General features: G+C 37.9%; 1 protein-coding gene across 1 annotated transcript in view; it reads right to left on the reverse strand.

Moving 5' to 3' along the window:
- Window positions 1-21643, reverse strand: part of LOC122576957 (neurexin-1) — a 623013-nt gene that overhangs the window by 149861 nt on the left and 451509 nt on the right. Inside the window, exons 11-12 of the mRNA XM_043747905.1 lie at window positions 13742-13849; window positions 8665-8857 (exon numbers count right to left, since the gene is read on the reverse strand). Of these exons, the coding sequence (XP_043603840.1) occupies window positions 8665-8857; window positions 13742-13849 (301 nt within the window). The remainder of the gene's footprint in view (window positions 1-8664; window positions 8858-13741; window positions 13850-21643) is intronic.

A 21643-nucleotide genomic window follows, 5' to 3' on the forward strand; every position in this document is an offset into this window, starting at 1 on the left:
ACAAATGAGAAACTATACATGTAAAAACAAGAAAAAGAATTTGGATATTAATCTGTATTCTGTATTTGATTAATTTGTTTGTATTGTAAAACCAGATTAAGAAGAGCTTTCATATTATTGATGATAATTAGCATTGAAATAATTTGTTGAATGAAGTGATTCACATACATAGAACATGAGTGACAACAAATGAGAAACTATACATGTAAAAACAAGAAAAAGAATTTGGATATTAATCTGTATTTTCTATTTGATTAATTTGTTTGTATTGTAAAACCAGATTAAGAAGAGCTTTCATATTATTGATGATAATTGGCATTGAAATAATTTGTTGAATGAAGTGATTCACATACATAGAACATGAGTAACAACAGATGAGAAACTATACATGTAAAAACAAGAAAAAGAATTTGGATATTAATCTGTATTCTGTATTTGATTAATTTGTTTGTATTATAAAACCAGATTAAGAAGAGCTTTTCATATTATTGATGATAATTGGCATTGAAATAATTTGTTGAATGAGGTGATTCACATACACAGAACATGAGTAACAACAGATGAGAAACTATACATGTAAAAACAAGAAAAAGAATTTGGATATTAAACTGTATTTTGTATTTGATTAATTTGTTTGTATTGTAAAACCAGATTAAGAAGGGTTTTTCATATTATTGATGATAATTGGCATTGAAATAATTTGTTGAATGAAGTGATTCACATACATAGAACATAAGTAACAACAAATGAGAAACTATACATGTAAAAACAAGAAAAAGAATTTGGATATTAAACTGTATTTTGTATTTGATTAATTTGTTTGTATTGTAAAACCAGATTAAGAAGGGTTTTTCATATTATTGATGATAATTGGCATTGAAATAATTTGTTGAATGAAGTGATTCACATACATAGAACATGAGTAACAACAAATGAGAAACTTTACATGTAAAAACAAGAAAAAGAATTTGGATATTAATCTGTATTTTGTATTTGATCAATTTGTTTGTATTATAAAACCAGATTAAGAAGAGCTTTCATATTATTGATAATAATTGGCACTGAAATAATTTGTTGAATAAAGTGATTCACATACATAGAACNATGAGTAACAACAAATGAGAAACTATACATGTAAAAACAAGAAAAAGAATTTGGATATTAATCTGTATTCTGTATTTGATTAATTTGTTTGTATTGTAAAACCAGATTAAGAAGGGTTTTTCATATTATTGATGATAATTGGCATTGAAATAATTTGTTGAATAAAGTGATTCACATACATAGAACATGAGTAACAACAAATGAGAAACTATACATGTAAAAACAGGAAAAAGATTTCCTTATTCATGGGATATGTTAAATTTGACAACTAATTGATATTGTGTTTTAAATATTGGAATTCTTGAAATTACTGTCAATTTTCAATTATTTGTTTCATTTCACAAGAGTTTCGTATTTAGATTTGCCCACAAAGTATGCTCGATTTTTGTTTTTCTGCAGCGATACGTAGATACATTTTGGAATTAATTTAGGTCTCAAGTATGAACATTTTTAGTGGCTGTAAAGTAGAACATATCGCAGAGAACTTGCTTTGCAATTTTTATTATTTTGTACATGTTCATGAACTTTGCTAAATTGAGGCAGTGCCACAGGAAAATATCGTTGAAATTAACATTTATACGAGTTAAGCCCCCTTCAAGGTAATAATTAGAACATTAAAAAGCTGCTTGAGATTTTGTACTTTTGATTCATGAATACTTCAAAAATATTTCATTACAACTTTGCTTTCATAATAACAGTAATTATGCATTTGCATATTAAACATGCAAACGCTTCTATCTTTGTCCTTGATTTTTTATACCTACAAAATAAATTCCTAAGTCTAAATTTCTTGCCAACATTTTATACGTCTTCGCAATCTATGATCAACGCCAATTTACTAACCGCGTAATTTAACTTTATGCAAATTACCTTCATCGCGTTACATATGCATACGGCTAAATTTAGTAATTTTTTAAATAAAACATCGTTGTGAGAACAAGCAGACTTGAATAAACAATGCTCTTTATCGACGTTTCCTCGTCTTAAAGCCAAAACCGTCGTGTTACGTCGCCTTCCTTCCAGGCGAAATTCCAATGTTCTTTAAATTCCGAAGAAGCTTCGACATCTTTGCCTGGGTTAATCGAGTCCGATAAACGTGGCATCTGCAACTCGTGCGCTTAAACTCTGTACAAAAGGACGATCGAAGTAGTACACGTTACACGACATGGAATTCGGAAGAAAAATGTGCAGAGAACGTTACACGGACGAATCTTATTCGCTTGGGCAGACGATAAGATGCAGAGAAAAATGAATATGAGAGGAGAGAAATACCGAAAGACGGGGAAGCACGGAAGAGAGGAAATTGCAGTCGACCAAGGAGGATGAGTGCTCCCTCGCTGAAAATTGTTACCGCCGACAAGCGTGTAAGAGCTCGGCGATGAATCGAGCTGACTGAAGCGAGGAATTTCGGCCGGTGATCATAATTTGCCAGATCAAATTTATACCGTACTATTTTATTCTACGCGGTAGGTCACCGGTGGCCGATTGCTGAATTACGTCGGTCGCGTGTCTGCTGCGGGTATATACAGTGCGGCGAATAACTATACACTCGACAATATTTTCAGATTATCGATCGTCGACATAAATTTCCTCGAAAACAAAAGGCGGTTTAAAGAAGTCCAGGGCCAACGATCCGCTTTAAACTATTTTATGGGGAATTTTACGAGACTGCCTGATGAGAACGCGATTACAAATATTACGCGAACGCTGGTCCGCCTTCTCCATACGAGATGAAAATTACAAGAACAAAAGGTCGATATAACAGCGTGATACTTGTTGAATAGGGAAAATTCGGACAGGCGAGCTGAGATACGAAACTGGCCGCTTACTCGCGCGTTCAATTATCGCAACCCGGCCACGCATTATTTTATCGCAAATCTATGTAAATAAGCGTCACGTGGAGAGACGTGGTGCGCCGGTGCACATCCGAGTTTCGTCGGAAATGCTTCTGACGTGTCGCCAAATTTCCAATCCAACGTTCCTTTTCTACCACCTGCGTTGATATCTACGGACACCGGGTGCGACCACGTTCGATACGACGATCGTATAAAAATAAAAGTAACAGATACGAAGACGGGAAAATTAAAGTGGAAATTAAAAACAAAAATCGCGCGAACGACGTTCGGGCCACGCGTGAACTTCTGAACGCGTCTGAACGCTCGCTTATCGTCTCCAAACTGGTTTCCGCGATTCTCCGGATACGCATGGGTTTTTTTTCACAAGATTCCTCTCTTGAGAAGATTATTCTATTGGCTTAACCGTAATCGCGCTTTAAATCCTGGTGATTCATGTTTTACAGATTACGCTGCTTTCAGCAACGCCGCCGACCATTTAATTCAGTTGCGCCTTTGAGGTTTTAGCATCGGAACGAGATAAAGGATTTCCCAGTGTTTCTTTCGTTCCAAGTAAATCGCTTCATGCTTAAATGCTTTCCATCTCTTTGTACGCTTAAAGAGATTTTGATTTATCGAGATTGAAATCGCGCTGGTTAAAGTGGTTCTTCTTTGCGATTTGCAATTTCTTTCTTTGCCAATATATTATATTTTGTGTTAACCAGTTAGCTATTTTTCACGAGAATGGTCGCCAATATTTTGTGTTACGACTGGCCCTCTCAGTAATAAAATTGGGAAATGAGACAGTCGTTTCGTTAATTCCGCAATTAACTTAATTCTACGTTACGATCACACGTATTCTTTGCTTGACGAGTATACTCGTCGCTTACTTTTCGTCACACATCTCAGGTACACGCTTTTCAAAGTTTTCAAAGACATCGCAACAGCCAACTGGTTAAGTGTTTGAGATGTTTTTACTTCAATTTCAGCTTTCTGCTTATAGCTGCATCCATCGATCACTATAACAGTGGCGATTCCTAAATGGAATTTTACAATTCCTAGAAAGATTCTTTTGTCTTAAAAATCTTGGTACGCGTAATTATAACATAAATTCAAGTTATTTACAATTTTTAAAGCGATCCAGCAGCAGACACTGCCTCATTCTTTGACGATTTATTTCGCCAAATCATCGAACTCGCATCTCAAAAGCTAGCGGTTCCTTTTCATTTTCAATCGCGTTATATTAAAATTCTCTCGTGTTAATCACAGAATAATATCAAAATGAGAAATTGAACGCGATGACGCGTCTATTGCGTTCTTCTCCCATCGTGTTCATCCGCGATGATCCAAACGCCGCAACAGACGAAGTATTAATCAGTTCTTGATAAGATGTTTGTGGGGAGAGGAAATCGTCAGAGTGGACAGCAATTGGAATCGTATGCTAAGCCTAATTGCAGAGGTTTAAGCCGGTTGCACCGGGGTTTTTCGCGTGTTACGAGCGCAGCTGGCCCGCAGCGAGCGTTCACAGTCGAAGAATTCGCGCAAACTCGTGCCAGGCGAGGCGACGAAGCACAGTTTTGAGGTTGAAATTGCTAAAGGGTCGGTTCTCAAAGGGGAATTTCACGGACAAATTAACTGGCCGTGTAATTCCAGCGACCACCAACAGCTTCGTGAAACTTGCGCTACCGTTGATTCTGGATAAATACACAATTCGAGCCAAGTTGTGAATTTCTTTCGGTTAACGCCAACACCATGAACACGCTCCAATATTCAGCTGTATCCGACAGTTTGCCAAACTTTTCATACTCCAGATAGCGTGTTTGCTCCCCACTGTACAATTTCTCCTCCTCTTCTTCTTCTTCTTGCGTTCTTTAAATCAGTTAGCCGTTTTCGACGAGTATACTCGTCACGCGTACGAAGTAGCTACAATTTGCCGTTCAAATTTCAATCTAGTAATTGCAGTAAACCGCGGCAATAAAATTAAAACGTGGAACAGTCGTGTCGTTGCAACTCAATTCCTCGATTCGTTGCAATTTAATTAATAATAAAATAAACGAAATAAAAGACGCCACTGGGGGTCGTTCGTGGTTGGAATTTTACGGCACTTCGCCATCGTGTACGCGTACGTGAAAAATCGGCGGGAAATTCGGCAAGACGACGGTGTAAGAATCAGGCCAAGACGCAAGTGACCGGAGAGAGGCCAGGAAGAACGTGATTCCAGCGGTGAGTGCCGGGTTCTATTATTCTGAGATATACAGGGTGTTTCCTACTTTCCCGGCAACATCGTAGGCGCATAATCTACAAATAAAATTAAGAAGAAAATGGCGCGGAACATCGTTATCGTGTGAAGTATCGTGTGAGACAGCGTGTCGAAATGCTAAGATTATTTTCAAGCGAAGAAAACGCCGAATTACGTTTGGGCGTGGTATCTGCTGTACGAGAACATCACCAGCGTGTGTTTCCTGGAAGAGGAGTATCACATAGTTCGGTATTCGTTAACATCTATTCTGGCTACGCTCGATATTTACCTACAATTTTGTAACAAAGCGTTTACAAGCAACTTTGTGTAACATTTTTTCCTTATTTTCACTTGTGGATCATATGCTTCTACGATTTTGTGGGACAAGTAAGGAACACCCTGTATATTGATCTGAGCGACAAAGAAGGAGTCGATGAAGAATCCACCGCTGCGGCAACTCTCTCTTCCTTTTTGTTTATTTATCGGTTTAATAAAGCTCCGCCCGAAGCTATATCACAAACTTCGCTATACTTCTCCGTTTGTTTGACTTTTTATCCTTTCCCCTATCCTGGCAACGGAGTTTTCAGAGTTATGAATAAATTCGCGATTAAATCTACGAGGAGTTTCTGATTGTCTTCTGTGCGGCTCAAGGAGATCCTTTATAAATCTCTCTTTGCATTTGGCGACGAGAAGTTAGATTAAATGAGAATTTGTCTATTGAAATTGCTATTGTTATTTCTTAGTTACTTGTTCGATTATGTTTAACAACGTCGTATTGTATTTACCGATATCAGGTTCGATCTCGACTGTCTTTGGGATGACTCGAGCAGATTATTTATAATTTTCATTTTGCCCTTGAGGGTAGAATATCAGATGAAATGGGAATTTGTCGCGAGGAAGATTATTATTGTTATTTCTTAGTTAGTTGACGAATATGTTCAGAAACATTGTGTATTTAGCAATGTAATAGGTTCGATGTAAATTGTCTTTTGGACGACTTGAGAAGATCCTTTAGAATCTACTCTTTGGCCTTGGCGATGGGGAGCTACACAGGTTCGATCTGGATTGTCTTTGGGATGAGTCGAGCAGATTATTTATAATTTTCATTTTGCATTTGAGGATAAAATGTCAAATGAAATGGGAATTTGTCATAAACAAGATTGTCTTTTGAACGACTCAAGAACATCATTTAGAATCTTCTCTTTGGCCTTGGCGATGAGCAGCTACACAGGTTCGATCTGGATTGTCTTTGGGATGAGTCGAGCAGATTATTTATAATTTTCATTTTGCACTTGAGGATAAAATGTCAAATGAAATGGGAATTTGTCATAAGCAAGATTATTGTCTTTTGAATGACTCAAGAACATCATTTAGAATCTTCTCTTTGGCCTTGGCGATGAGAAGCTACACAGGTTCGATCTGTATTGTCTTTGGGATGAATCGAGCAGATTATTTATAATTTTCTCTTCAGACTTGAGGCTAAAACGTCAAATGAAATGGAAATTTGTCATAAGTAAGAGTATTGTCTTTTGAATGACTCAAGAACATCATTTAGAATCTTCTCTTTGGCCTTGGCGATGGGAAGCTACACAGGTTCGATCTGGATTGTCTTTGGGATGACTCGAGCAGATTATTTATAATTTTCATTTTGCATTTGAAAGTAAAATGTCAGATGAAATGGGAATTTGTCATAAGCAAGATTATTGTCTTTTGAATGACTTGAGAACATCCTTTAGAATCTTCTCTTTGGCCTTGGCGATGAGAAACTACACAGATTCGATCTGGATTGTCTTTGGGATGACTCGAGCAGATTATTTATAATTTTCATTTTGCATTTGAAAGTAAAATGTCAGATGAAATGGGAATTTGTCATAAGCAAGCTTATTGTCTTTTGAATGACTTGAGAAGATCCTTTAGAATCTTCTCTTTGGCCTTGGCGATGAGAAGCTACACAGATTCGATCTGGATTGACTTTGGGATGAGTCGAGCAGATTATTTATAATTTTCATTTTGCACTTGAGGATAAAATGTCAAATGAAATGGGAATTTGTCATAAACAAGATTATTGTCTTTTGAACGACTTGAGAACATCATTTAGAATCTTCTCTTTGGCCTTGGTGATGAGCAGCTACACAGATTCGATCTGGATTGTCTTTGGGATGAATCGAGCAGATTATTTATAATTTTCTCTTCAGACTTGAGGCTAAAATGTCAGATGAAATGGGAATTTGTCACAAGTTATTGTCTTTTGAACGACTTGAGAAGATCCTTTAGAATCTTCTATTTGGCCTTGGCGATGAGTAGCTGCATTAGGCGCGAATTTTTCATATTAACATAATTTATAATAATCGGAATTGATTCACTGCAATATAAGATCGTTCAAAGTAACGCGTAATAAGAATTGTTGGATTAAATGTGAAATTGAAACGTGACAATACTTGTCGATTATCATTTAAGGTGTTTCTAATTTACCATGGAATTCCCTCGGACAATTAAATTTCCTAAAATTTATTCTCCTACAAACGACATGTACCGCTTCTTCACCGAGCTCCATAGAAGACATAAATCGAAGAGGCAAAGTGAAATCGGCATGTTCTATTTTATAACGAACCAGTGGAGGAACCTCTGTCGCCAGTTTTAACACCAACTTACGTATATTCAAACTTCCTTGCACCTGAATTAAAATGAAAGCTTATTAAATCTCAATTAAATGGAAATTAAACTGTACCTTTATCAAGTCATTTAAAATTTGTAAAGCCGGTCCATCAGCAGATACTGTTTCATTCTTTGACGATCTATTTCGCCAAATCACCGAACGCTGCTGTTAAATACTCGCATCTCAGAAGCTAGCGGTTCCTTTTCATCTTCAATCTCGTTATATTAAAATTCTCTCGCTTAATCACACAACGATATTAAAAACTGTGTATCAAAAAAAGAAAAAAGAAAAGATTTTTCAAGAACAATAACCATTATCAATTACCATAAATGTCCTGCTATCGTAGTTTAAGCGACCAGATCCAAACGACTAGAGGAGTCTGAGCTCTAAATTTCGCTCGATTAATCGCGATCGTCAGGAGCGTAGTACCGAGGTAGCGAATAAAAGCGAGCGAGTTTCTAAAAAGACAGATCTAACGAAGGGTAACTACTAAGCGGTAATAAAACCAGAGGATCGTAGAAAAAGGCAAGAGCTGAAGATTTATTACGTTCCACGCATGGAACGGTTAGCTGCACCTGCAGATAAGTGTCCTCGAGCGTGTAACTCTGAATTATGAGTGGCTTGCTTCTCGATCCCGCGCATTTTTACCCTCCTTCGTCGTTTATTTCGTCGACCGACCGGATTTACAGTTCCGCCTGTAGTCCGTAGATTAGAAGATAAACGCCAAACATCCTGACGAACGAGTGGGAAAATTTAACGAAAAAAGAAAAGAAAAGAAAAGAAAAGAAAGGAAGAAAAAAGAAGAAGAAGAAGACAAAGGTTCTGTTGCTTACCTGGTGTACGGAATTCGACAATGGAACCGTCGACGGTGACACGTCCGTCTCTTTCGACTCGACGAAGTGCCACGTCGTGCCACGTGCCGTCGTCGATTCGTTGTTTCGACGATTTCACCTTCACCGGTCCGCTTCCGAGGTCAGCGTGCAGGTACAGATGACCGTTGAAGATCTCGAAGGCGAAGAGATCTTGCTGCAAAAGGGAAACGACGTTTTACTTTTACCTTCAGAGCGTAAAATCGTGACTTTACAACTTTCACAAAGCTTCCAAACGTTTCTAAATAATCAAACTACCCGCGAACCACTAAACGTACAAAGTGCACGTGTTACTGTCAAGTGGCAGCCTGCGTGTCTCTTCGTTTTACCTTTAAATGATTCTCATCTCTTCCCAAAGTTTGTCAAATTTTTAAATTTTCTCCTAAATAGTAGAACTAACTGTTGATTGAAACAACCGTGACAATTGAGCACGTGGACGTTCTTCAACGTTGGAAAAATATCCGCAAGATGCGCGAAGCTCCCTAGTCGCTGAGACCTGAGCAAAGGATGTGGCCGAGGGACAAACGATAAATTAAAGAAAGGAAGAATATAATTCAGGAAGCTCTTTTGTGAACAGTGTACGGTTCGGCGGAACACGACAGCGACCAGTCGCGTTTATTTCGCGACTAATAGCCATGTGTCGACGCATGTATTTACAAACAGAGAGTTCGTAGTGTGCGTGACAGACACGAAGGTGAACCGGCCAAGCATTTGTTCGCGGGATCCGGTGATTCTGCTAATGAGCAAGCGGCGCGAACTCGCGCCCTTAACGAGAACCCGGTTTTCGCAACTTTCCGATTTATTTCACGCCGTTATGCGCTACGCAACCGCGATTATTCGCGACGCTGATGCCACCCCCGCGCTGCTCCCCTTTCAACGTTGAAATATAATTGTGGGAATTACGGGGCGGTATTGTTAAATCGAGATAACTGGCGGCTGCGAGGGAAACTCGGCTCCAGCGACGAAAATGCATTTCCTCTCGATTGTCGTTTGGCCGACTGGTGGCCCAGATCTGCCTCGCCTGTCTCTCTACCTGTTCGTCGAACGCGCAGATTCTGCGATATACAGAGGACGTCCGACAGCTCGCCAAGCTGATTCCTCGTGAAGAGGTAAGTGAAAAGCGTGGGACGAAGATTTTTTATATGGCGAGGCTTCGTTTTTTAGAGCAACAATTTTGGAAATGGGGCTCATGTACAGCTTTTGGGCTGTTAGGTTGTCTTTCTTTTGCAGACACGTCTTTTACGACGATGCATCTTTGACAAACGTGAAACTTAACCTGTCAAACTTTGTGATCTTTATTTTGATAAAAGAAAATGATTTGTTATTTTGATAAAAGAAACGGAAAACATTGTGCATTCAACGTTATTTTCTTATAAAACGAAAGAGACTTTTCGGACGACCTAATAGAAACGCGAGGACAGGAAGAGCAATTTGCTTATTGGGCTCGTGGCGCGAGACGTCTGACAGTAATTTCCGGAAGACTGTGGCATCGTTTCTGATCTCTTTCGGACTTATCGTAACATAAGATGCAACCCTGAATGGAATTACACGTGTCATTTTGAAAATTGGGAAACATTCGTTGATCCCTGGTTTTTCAAACTTGAGCGTGCTATAGTCTGTATCTGCTATGATATCAAGGGGCTCTGCAAGGTGTGAGACGCAAATGCTAGTTCATGAAATAGTTTCCAGGAACAAAGGTGCTTCGTAGCAAATGCAAGACAGTTTTACAATGAAAAGGAGACAGGTGAGAGGAAACAGGTGAGCAGATCGCTGAAGGAATAATTATGTAAGATGGTTTCAACGACGTGTGCAGTAAAGACAATGTAATCTGTGCAACCAAGACCAGCATCCGAGCTAATAATCTCAAACGAATAAGTAGCTCAAACTACTACAACAAACCACTACTGTTTATTATTAAATTATTACGTTTGTCGCTAAAGGGAAGATAGAAGAACCGAAATTAAATTCTTGCGATCGTCGTTGAAGTTGAAGACGTTGAAGTGTTTCACAGAGAAGTTGGGAATCGATGAACCTTTTCGATATTTCAGTTTTCCGATTAATTTATTTACACACACATGTTTAGCCTTTGATTTTTGATTCTGTCAGATGAAAGGACAATTTTCGATTTTGTCGAATAAAAGAAAAACACACCGGAATCTTAAAACCAAAAAATCGGCAGACTCAGCTTTAGATTATCGTCTTCTTTCCTCGTAGTTTTCGCATATGCATCTTACAAAATTCATTTCCTGATCGTTCGACGATTTTATCGAGTTTAATTGAGGATTCGATAATTTGATGTGAAATCGGTCGGACGTGGTTCGTTCTGTTAACGAGGCGCTATCAGTGATTTTAATTACATTCTCCGCGGATGATTCGTTTTAGGTTTTCGTTAATTAAATGTATTAGTAATTGAACGAATAATATCTGACGAAGTGTTTCGGTAATTCTATTAGGATGTTTCACAGAACGTTTTGTATGTGTAGAACGTTCATCTTCAGATTAACAAATACAAGCTCGGTCGTTTGTCTATTTAGTTTCCCATTGCGAGCTAATACTGTCGTTTGTGCTATACACAGCGCAATGAAACTTTTATTCTAAACATCAATGCGACATTTGTTTCTACAACGATTTATTTAATAGCGCGTACGAGATTTTTAATTAAAATATAATTCCTGAATATTTCGTGCATATGAACAACAAAGGGGCGTTTGTCATATCTTCGTTTATATGGCGCATAATTCGATGAAATTCGATGTACAATATTTTAACTAACAATTACCAAAGGCTCAGGTTTTCAAACAAGATGTTATTTTATATATAACAAAGCATTTTAAATCACGTGAACTAAATTGAACGAACGATACATTGACAATAGAAGCAGCGTTAATTATTTCGAAATTCGTACGATTTCTGTAAATTACGATTCATCAACGTAGAAATTCGTCTCTTACTTGGACAAACGATCGCTGGTTTTTCAACAGCGACGATGAAATTTGATTACGGTTCTGTATCGGTTCAACAATTTTCCAAACATTGTTCGCCATTTGATCAGATAAAAAATGCATTTTCATCATGGCTGGTAATTGAATCGCCTGTCCTCTGCCATTTCATACAATTCCATTTCGTTATCACTTGCTTTCTCGCTCGAACAAACATCGACTTTTCAACCGATCGTCGTTCCCAACTTTCGTTTACATTATCGTTCTTCTAGCTTCGTTTCTTTATTCTTCTCCCGCCGATCTTTCCCATTGCTATTTAACTCTTTCATCTCTTTTCGTTTCTTCGTCCTCGTACCACTTCTTCTTAACTTGCAGCTCATAAACGTTTTCAGCATCGCTTCCAGCTTCACCAAATTGTACTCAGACGATCCAATCTCAACACAGTGTTTCAAAGTGTTTGGAATAACGCGGACGATTAATAAATAAAATTCACGAGGAGATTTTTCTTCCTCTGAAGCGGATTATTTTCCCAAGGACACTGTATCCTTTCAAGCTAACTCTACTCTACCTCATCGCGTAACCGAACCCACTACACGAATATTTTCGCATATGTTTTTCACATACTTCTGCGATATTTTCACAAAACATGTGGATATCCAGCTATCTTTTTCATGAAAATTATTCTACAGACTCGCAAGGATGCGTGCGTATTTCTCGTTCAGCTAGCTGCTGAAGCGAGCAAAACTCTGATAAAAAGAAGAAGGAAGAGATATTTCTCTTCATGTTCTGTATAGCAATTTTCCTGCCATTGATTACAAATATTCGAATGCTTTTACGAATACTTTCTACACGCAGTCCTCTGACTAAAAGAAGAAACGAAGAAGGAAGAAATATTTCTCTTCATGTTCTGCACAGTAATTTTCCTGCCATTGATTACAAGTATTTTCCAATGCTTTTACGAATACTTTCTACACGCAGTCCTCTGACTAAAAGAAGAAAAGAAGGAAGAGATATTTCTCTTCATGTTCTGCACAGCAATTTTCCTGCCATTGATTACAAATATTCGAATGCTTTTACGAATACTTTCTACGCGCAGTCCTCTGACTAAAAGAAGAAAAGAAGGAAGAGATATTTCTCTTCATGTTCTGTATAGCAATTTTCCTGCCATTTATTACGAGTATTTTCCAATGCTTTTGCGAATACTTTCTACACGCAGTCCTCTGACTAAAAGAAGAAAAGAAGAAAGAGATATTTCTCTTCATGTTCTGTATAGCAATTTTCCTGCCATTTATTACGAGTATTTTCCAATGCTTTTGCGAATACTTTCTACACGCAGTCCTCTGACTAAAAGAAGAAAAGAAGGAAGAGATATTTCTCTTCATGTTCTGCACAGCAATTTTCCTGCCATTGATTACAAATATTCGAATGCTTTTACGAATACTTTCTACGCGCAGTCCTCTGACTAAAAGAAGAAAAGAAGAAAGAAGAGATATTTCTCTTCATGTTCTGTATAGCAATTTTCCTGCCATTGATTACGAGTATTTTCGAAGGCTTTTACGAATACTTTCTACACGCAGTCCTCTGACTAAAAGAAGAAAAGAAGGAAGAGATATTTCTCTTCATGTTCTGTATAGCAATTTTCCTGCCATTGATTACAAATATTCGAATGCTTTTACGAATACTTTCTACACGCAGTCCTCTGACTAAAAGAAGAAAAGAAGGAAGAGATATTTCTCTTCATGTTCTGCACAGCAATTTTCCTGCCATTTATTACAAATATTCGAATGCTTTTACGAATACTTTCTACACGCAGTCCTCTGACTAAAAGAAGAAAAGAAGGAAGAGATATTTCTCTTCATGTTCTGCACAGCAATTTTCCTGCCATTGATTACAAATATTCGAATGCTTTTACGAATACTTTCTACGCGCAGTCCTCTGACTAAAAGAAGAAAAGAAGAAGGAAGAGATATTTCTCTTCATGTTCTGTATAGCAATTTTCCTGCCATTGATTACGAGTATTTTCCAATGCTTTTACGAATACTTTCTACACGTAGTCCGCCGACTAAAAGAAGAAAAGAATATATCAAAGGAAATTTACATACCCTCGTGTGAGCTCCACTACGGCTGTACATGATCAAGCCGTTAGGTTCGTTGGTCCGGATTTTGAAGGATATACTGCCGGACTTGGCCGCCTTCCAGGGTGGCAGGACCTGAAACACAGGAGACATACGTCTCTTAATACCTTCCACTCTTGGCTACCACTTCTGAAAGACGTAAAACAGAAAGAAAAGGAAGGCAAAGAGAGATAGATAGATAGATAGATAAAAAGAGAAAGAGAGACGGAAGGAAGAGCGAAATCCCTCGACGTCCTGAAGAAGAATGGAGAACATGGACAGCGTCGGTGGTCCAGCGTGTTCGGAATCCAAAATTTCCTGCTCTTCGTCGTCGACGAGTCCATTCATCATGCATGACAGCTTAAATAATCACGTTTCTCGTGCTCGTGGAATTTTTACTTCAATTTCGCTGCGCTACCGAGTCTCCTGCGGCTGACTGATTTACGTTTCGCCATCGAGAAATTCACCGCAGTTCCGTCTCGGCCGCGTGTCCCATCGCCACAAAATTCTCGTGCGACCCATTTCTTGCTTGTTTCTCGGATTTACAGAAACAAAACAAAGGGAGAGAGAAAGAGAGAGAGAGAGAAAAAGGACTAACGTCAGATCCGTGACGAGACGCGAGAAACAATTAGCCGCGAGTCACGCGATTTTGCCTCGTCTTTCGGTTGCTATCGTTGGATCGTACGGTGACATCGCACGAGAGTTTCCATTTTTGTCCAGATTTTTCAATCAGATTGTTTAATTTCATTCTTATTCTACGTCTTATGCAATCAGCGAAGGGTCTTTAGCTCGACACATTGACGACGACAGACGCTAATTAGCGTCTTACGTATTTTACTTGATGCGCTATCTTAGAATAAATGTTCGCTGTTAAACAAAAGAGTAAAGGAAGCAGTGGATGCTACAAACAAAACGTTGCGAACATTGTTGTTACATGACACGTTTGAAGAAGTAAGAAACCGATGTTTAAACAATTGTTTGAAGACCTTTTCAACGAGGAGGCGGTCGATAATGGAATTTCGAAAATAATATTGGAAATAGTAGCAGTGAAGTTGATTTCACTCGTCCTTTGCCGAGTGACTCACATTAGCGAAGAAGACGATGAACAACATCACACAACTTACAATATACATTTATATTATTATTATTATTATTAAATATCACACTTGTCAAATGCTATACTCTTCTGAATCTTGCCAATTGTTTATTAAATAATCCAACACGTGGGAATCGAGGCTATACGCTTACCAGAGCATTTCAATGTGCTAAGTTTGGTTGAGCAAAATTAAGCGAATGGACGAGCTATTGCATCGGTCGCATAGGTTCGGTGACAGTGTTAGACGATCGACGCTGTTATGTTTAACTCGTAATTATCAATTTATCAGTCTGTATCCACAAGAATCTTCATCTTCATCTTCATTTTCCTTCTTTATCGCGTTAGTTGTACGATACAAATCAAAATCCAGCGCCTTGAGATTAACTGAAGATCGATCGAGCCCACAAGTGTTACGTGTCACCGACGATCTAACGATACGATTTCTTTTCGAGTTTTTACATCGAAATAGAATTCTTTCTCGTGTGATGAGAGCAAGTGATGTCGAGTGTCGGTGTTGGACTTAGGATAAGGTTGAGTTAAGTGGAATGGGAAAATGTTTAGCTGTAGCTGCTATCATGATCTACGGTTTTCAACGTTTTGTTCGAGTCTGGCAGGTTCGTGCGAGACGGAAGGTGTCTGGGTAAGGTACACGAAGATTCGGAAGAAACGCGGTCGAGAAGCTCGCGTTTTACAAGTTGGAATGGAGATCGAAAGTGGTTCTGAGAAACAGATAGCAAGAAAAGTTTTCTTCTTCCCTCGACGTGGATATTTAGTTTTTCAATTCTACTCTGCAAATAGAATCTTCGCTTTCTCGTAACATTAAGCGACGTATCGTTGATAGGATAAAATCGACGATCGTGTTATATCGTATGGAAATTTCTTTCTGTCGCGTAGATTCTGCTACAGTAGAACCCGAACGTCTGCAATTCAGAAAAGCTACGTGCAATGGGACTACAACTTTGTTCATTCTACTGGGCTCAGCTGTAGAAAGCTTCGTATAAATCGAAATAGAAAAATTTGTTGTAATTTCTTCTCCATATAGATAAATATACAAAATATAAATATAATTGAAGAATGTAAATTTTGTTATTAAATTATTATTTCTTCCACGTCCAGACGCGTTGTTTCATCTCTGCAACTCGATTCAATTCGAAGAATCGCAGTTCACCTCTGTAGCTTACCATGTGCTTTCTTCAGGCAAACCGATTATTTTTCATCAGTCAAATGAAAAGCAAACGTCCATAATTTCTGTCATTAATTTGTACCATTGCGTCGTTGAATGTCTACAAAACGACGAACCTAACACGTGTATAATAAAGCTGATAATAAAGCTTCTTTATAAGTCGAGTTTTCGTTTCTTGAACCGCTCTTGCCCGAAAGCAAGCTCCGATAAGCTTTAAAATCTTCGTAACTCGACGACTGAAACTCTTCCCTTGAGATTCGAGTTACGCAGGTTCTACCGTAATACGAATTCGAACCAAGTTTCTTTGCTATTACCTTTGCTAAAGCAAAATCCTGTAGCATTGGATAGTAAGTTTAATCGTTAACTTTGCGTGGTTATAAAAATATAGAAAGTAATCGACCTACTCATCTTAACACGATTACTACTCAATTACGATTACTCAATGAGGATTAACACGATTATTAAGATTAACAATCTTCGATCTACTGAAAATATAGAAAATAATCGATCTAATCATCGTAACATGACAACTACTCAATTATAAGATTAACAATCTTCGATCTACTGAAAATATAGAAAGTAATCGACCTAATCATCTTAACACGACAACTACTCAATTACAATTACTCAATGAACATTAATAAGATTATTAAGATTAACAATCTCCGAGCTACTGAAAGTATAGAAAGTAATCGACCTAATCATCTTAACACGACTACTCAATTACAACTACTCAATGAAGATTAATAAGATTATCAAGATTAACAATCTCCGAGCTACTGAAAATATAGAAAATAATCGATTTAATCATCGTAACACGATAACTATTCAATTACGATTACTCAATGAAGATTAATAAGATTATTAAGATTAATAATCTCCGAGCTACTGAAAATATAGAAAATAATCGATTTAATCATCGTAACACGATAACTACTCAATTACGATTACTCAATGAAGATTAACAATATTCGATCTACTGATCTACTGAAAATATGGAAAGTAATCGGTCTAATCATCTTAACACGACAACTACTCAATGACGATTACTCAATGAAGATTAACAATCTTCGATCTACTGATCTACTGAAAATATACAAAGTAATCAACCTAACCATCTTAACACGATTACTACTCAATGACGATTACTCAATGAGGATTAATAACATTAACAATCGTCGATCTACTGATCTACTGAAAATATACTAAGTAATCGACCTAATTATCTTAACACGACAACTACTCAATTACGATTACTCAATGAAGATTAATAAGATTATTAAGATTAACAATCTTCGATCTACTGAAAGTATAGAAAGTAATCTCGACCTAATCATCTTAACACGACTACTCAATTACAATTACTCAATGAAGATTAATAAGATTAACAATCTTCGATCTACTGATCTACTAAAAATATACAAAGTAATCAACCTAATCATCTTAACACGACAACTACTCAATGACGATTACTCAATGAAGATTAACAATCTTCGATCTACTGATCTACTGTAAATATACAAAGTAATCAACTTAACCATCTTAACACGATTACTACTCAATGACGATTACTCAATGAGGATTAATAACATTAACAATCGTCGATCTACTGATCTACTGAAAATATACTAAGTAATCGACCTAATTATCTTAACACGACAACTACTCAATGACGATTACTCAATGAAGATTATTAAGATTAACAATCTTCGACCTACTAAAATTAAGATCTATGACATATTAGATGTATCATTTTCTAGAATATTATCGTTTAGAGTGAAAATTCACCCATGATGGCTCATAAGAGTTAAATTCATAATAAATCTATAATAAATGGAAATATAATATAATAAAGAGTCAAAGAGTTAAATTAAAGAGTATAAAGTATCGCAGAAAATACTACGAGAAACAAGTTTCCCGGCAAGAAAAGAAAACTTATGCATGGAAATTCATGGAAAGTAAAATTGCACCTGCGTGTGCCACCGTTTAGTCTCAAAGGAAACTCAATGGTCCCATTCGTTTACGTAGATAGCATAGACAAAAGCCAAGAAACAATTAACCGATACTTATTGCTACTTATACAATATTTGTCTCTGTAGAGACGAGTTTGCGACCCCATCTTCTGATATCATCGAGCAAGAATTATCATTATCATCATCCTCTAACGTTATCCTTCTTAGAAAAGGAAAACTCCACTTGAATTCTACGCCACGTTGTTTCCCATTGCTGTGAGTAATATCAAGTTGCTGCAAATGTGTCTTTCTTTTACAAACATGTCTTTTAAACAATGCTTCTTTATCCAAACCTTTATGAAACCTAATCTGCCAAACGTTGTGGTCTTTATTTTAATAGAACAAAATGGATGATGCGTAATTTAAAAGTGAAGATTGTTCGATTTTGCCGCCTTTTTCACCAGCAGTCTGCGATCTCATCAAATTACCAGGTTACCATGAAACAACTGAACGGGTCCAAGACTCGGAAATATTATTCTTTGAAACGCTTCGACGTATAAGTTACAACACGAGGCACGTTTTGCTGCGCGTTTAAATAAAAAATCTTTACTGCTCGACCTGACGTCTAGAAGGAATTATCGGACATCTGTTTCACCGGAAAATGCGACGGGAACACGTGACAGGATTTTACGGTGTCGTTCGGTAGTTCATAGAAACGAGAACAGTAGGAGACCGCGGAAGGAACGCGAACCACCACCACAGCAGCTATTTCGTTTGATGTGGATTCATAGCGGTTAAGCGTGAGTTGCATTGTTCGTACTGTTCACCTTTTAACACTGTCTCGCTTTAAATATGGCCATTCTACTCTTCAATATCAAGGCTGTAATAGTTCAAACATAACGTAATTGTCTGTGCCCTCGTCTTCGCGAAAGCACCAACAAAGTAGCCTGATCGCTTTAGCGAAAAATAGATAGAGTTTGTGCGAGTCTCGAAAGTAGCTCGTAGCTGTGTTCGGGTATACAGGGTGGTCTAAAAATCAGTCCGCGCGATTGAGCGAGAAAATGCTGGCAGCAAAAGTCTAACAAAAGGTGCAACGTGCGAGAGAAGAACGCGAGCGAGCGACGAAGAGAGGAAGAAGAGTTCAGCGACGTATAAAATACAAATACTGTGATTTCTTCTTAACTCGGAAACCAAACCTTCTTCATTTTGATTTCCCATCGACGAAACGTTTACCCAACACGTTCGTCACATTTTTCTGACCGACAAGACACCGAATATGATTCGACGTACCTTAACAAACGATGAAGAAATGCGCATAAATAAATCTAATTCAAATTATACGCCAAACATCTCACAAACACGTCCATGCTACGATTTTCGTGGAAAAATCGTGAAAAATAAAAAGGATTCGCTTGGTCTGACACTGCATCGTGTTACGCTATTGGACCCCAGCGAACCGTCCAATTTCATGGTGTTTCTCCTCGATTATCACTCGCATAATCCGCCGTAGGATCAACAAAATCCATGAAAAACGGGAGAACAAGTCAACCATCCGTTATCATCTTTTATTCCAACTTTACTTCGATCAGCATCTTCTCGTTTCGGTTAAAAGTTCATTTTGGAAAATAGCTGGTCTGTTGTTTATTAGCCGGGAAGAACCGGACGCCGCTATACGTCCACCAGGCTCCGCATAAGTAGCCGAAAGCTGTGCGCGAAACGAATGCCCTTTGTGTTGGCCGATTGTCTTTCGAAGCGGGGCAGCTTGTAATTTCGGATTCAGAGCGGTTTCGGGGAGAGACGCGACGCGGGCTGCACCAAGTGTAATTGCAGCTCCGTGACAGCGAGGCCAATTTTCGTGATGAAGAGTCAGCTTGAAAACTCACGGTAACGAGACTCATTATTTATTCTTGCTGCTTTTGTTTGCCTGGTATTTTCTATCCTCGTCGAGCAACTGGCAAACAACTTCGCTGTTCCGTGGCGCTCGCCCTCGCTGCAACGTCCTTCTGCATCTTGTCTTTCGTTTTGCATTTGTTCCCAGTTTAACGCTATAGTTCCCCGCTCTTCTATTAATATCTGGTCCTTTCACGTACGATCTTCTCTAACAAGCGAAACGACCTTTAACGTGGTAAGAAAATTTCTGGTGAAAAACTTGCACGAAAAATCACGCCCATTGAGAACATCGTCGTTTCATCTTCTCCTCGAACTTGCGACCTTTGTTAAGCGTTCAAGTGATTTGGGTTTATAGTTTCAAACGAACTGGAACAGTGCAATAGCTTGTTTTTGATCGTGAAAGCTTGTTTCTCATATTTTCGTCGAAAGAATACCGCGTCATAGATCGTTACATTTTGAACTATTCGAGAAAACCTTGAGAATAAAATAAAAATTGTAACCATGGTATATCTTCAAGGCAGAAATAAAATATCGAGGCGATCAGCTTTCCATCTTCTTTTTAACCTACATTTTTCCTCGAATACCCATACAATCTACAAGCATCGATTATTTTTCCTTCTTTTTTTCTTGCCAATTCCTGGACAATTTCTTCGTAGCCTGCACGAGATGATCTCGCGCGCACAAAGTCAAAGATTTGTCTAAGAAAATTACGTCGACGCTAACGAAACGAAGCTCCTGTGGGAATATCGGGAACTGTCTGCACAAGTTAGTCCTTCATCCGGCTTCGTGAATTTTCTGCAACGCGTTCATATCTTATCGAACGTGTTTCCTCTCCAGCTTCTACGAAACGAGGAACATCTTAACCGGTTCGACGTGCTTCTAAATTCAAAGCAGCATTTCATATTCTTCCGAGTAATCTTGCTTTTATTATATTTAATTAACGCATCGATGACGCGTGAAATTTCGCGTAAAATTATCCGAAACTTTGCGACGATGCAGAAGAACGACGAGGATTTCGCAATACGACGATAACAAAGGACGTTAGAATATTTACAATAAGAAAATTCTAAGTAATAATCGATAATGATAATAAAAATGATAAAAATAATAAAACATTCTTATAATTCTGAATAATTCTTTACTAATATCTGTAATCCTTGGATAATAACTCGATCTAATTATATAAAATAAATACGTCATTCGTCGTACAAATTTTCAACTTGTTAATCTTTCGCTTTCAGAATGATTTCTCATCAACTACGTTTCTTGTATTCCTTCGTATGTCTTTTTATTTTTAGCAGAAATATCAGGTGGCGACGTTGAAAATTGTTGTAATTGATATAACAAAATGTTTTCTTCTGCTTCTCTTTCCGCCTAACAACTGCAAACGATGTTGAACTAATTAAGAAGCTATTTCTGATATTTCCACCATTATAACAGATGCAACTTAATTCAAACTGCAGCAACTTAAGGTTCTCGTGGCTCCAGTTACAGCACGAGTGACGTAATTCAGAAGTTGCAAGGCTCCTGCAGGCTTCTATGGTGCAACTTATAGTATCAAGTTGCCACGAGTTACAATCAAGAAACTTGAAGCTGTTGGTCGAAACTGATAATCAATTTATAATAGCACGATCTTCAGTCAAAGGTGAAAATCTTCCAATTGCTTTGTCATCGAGCGGCGATAAAATCGAAAACCGGAGAAACGACAGCGAAAATGAAAGTGGATCGATGTTCAAAGGCTGCAGACGATCGCGATGATTCAGAGCGAA

This window comes from Bombus pyrosoma, linkage group LG17 (assembly GCF_014825855.1).
Source record: "Bombus pyrosoma isolate SC7728 linkage group LG17, ASM1482585v1, whole genome shotgun sequence".
Lineage (NCBI taxonomy): Eukaryota > Metazoa > Arthropoda > Insecta > Hymenoptera > Apidae > Bombus > Bombus pyrosoma.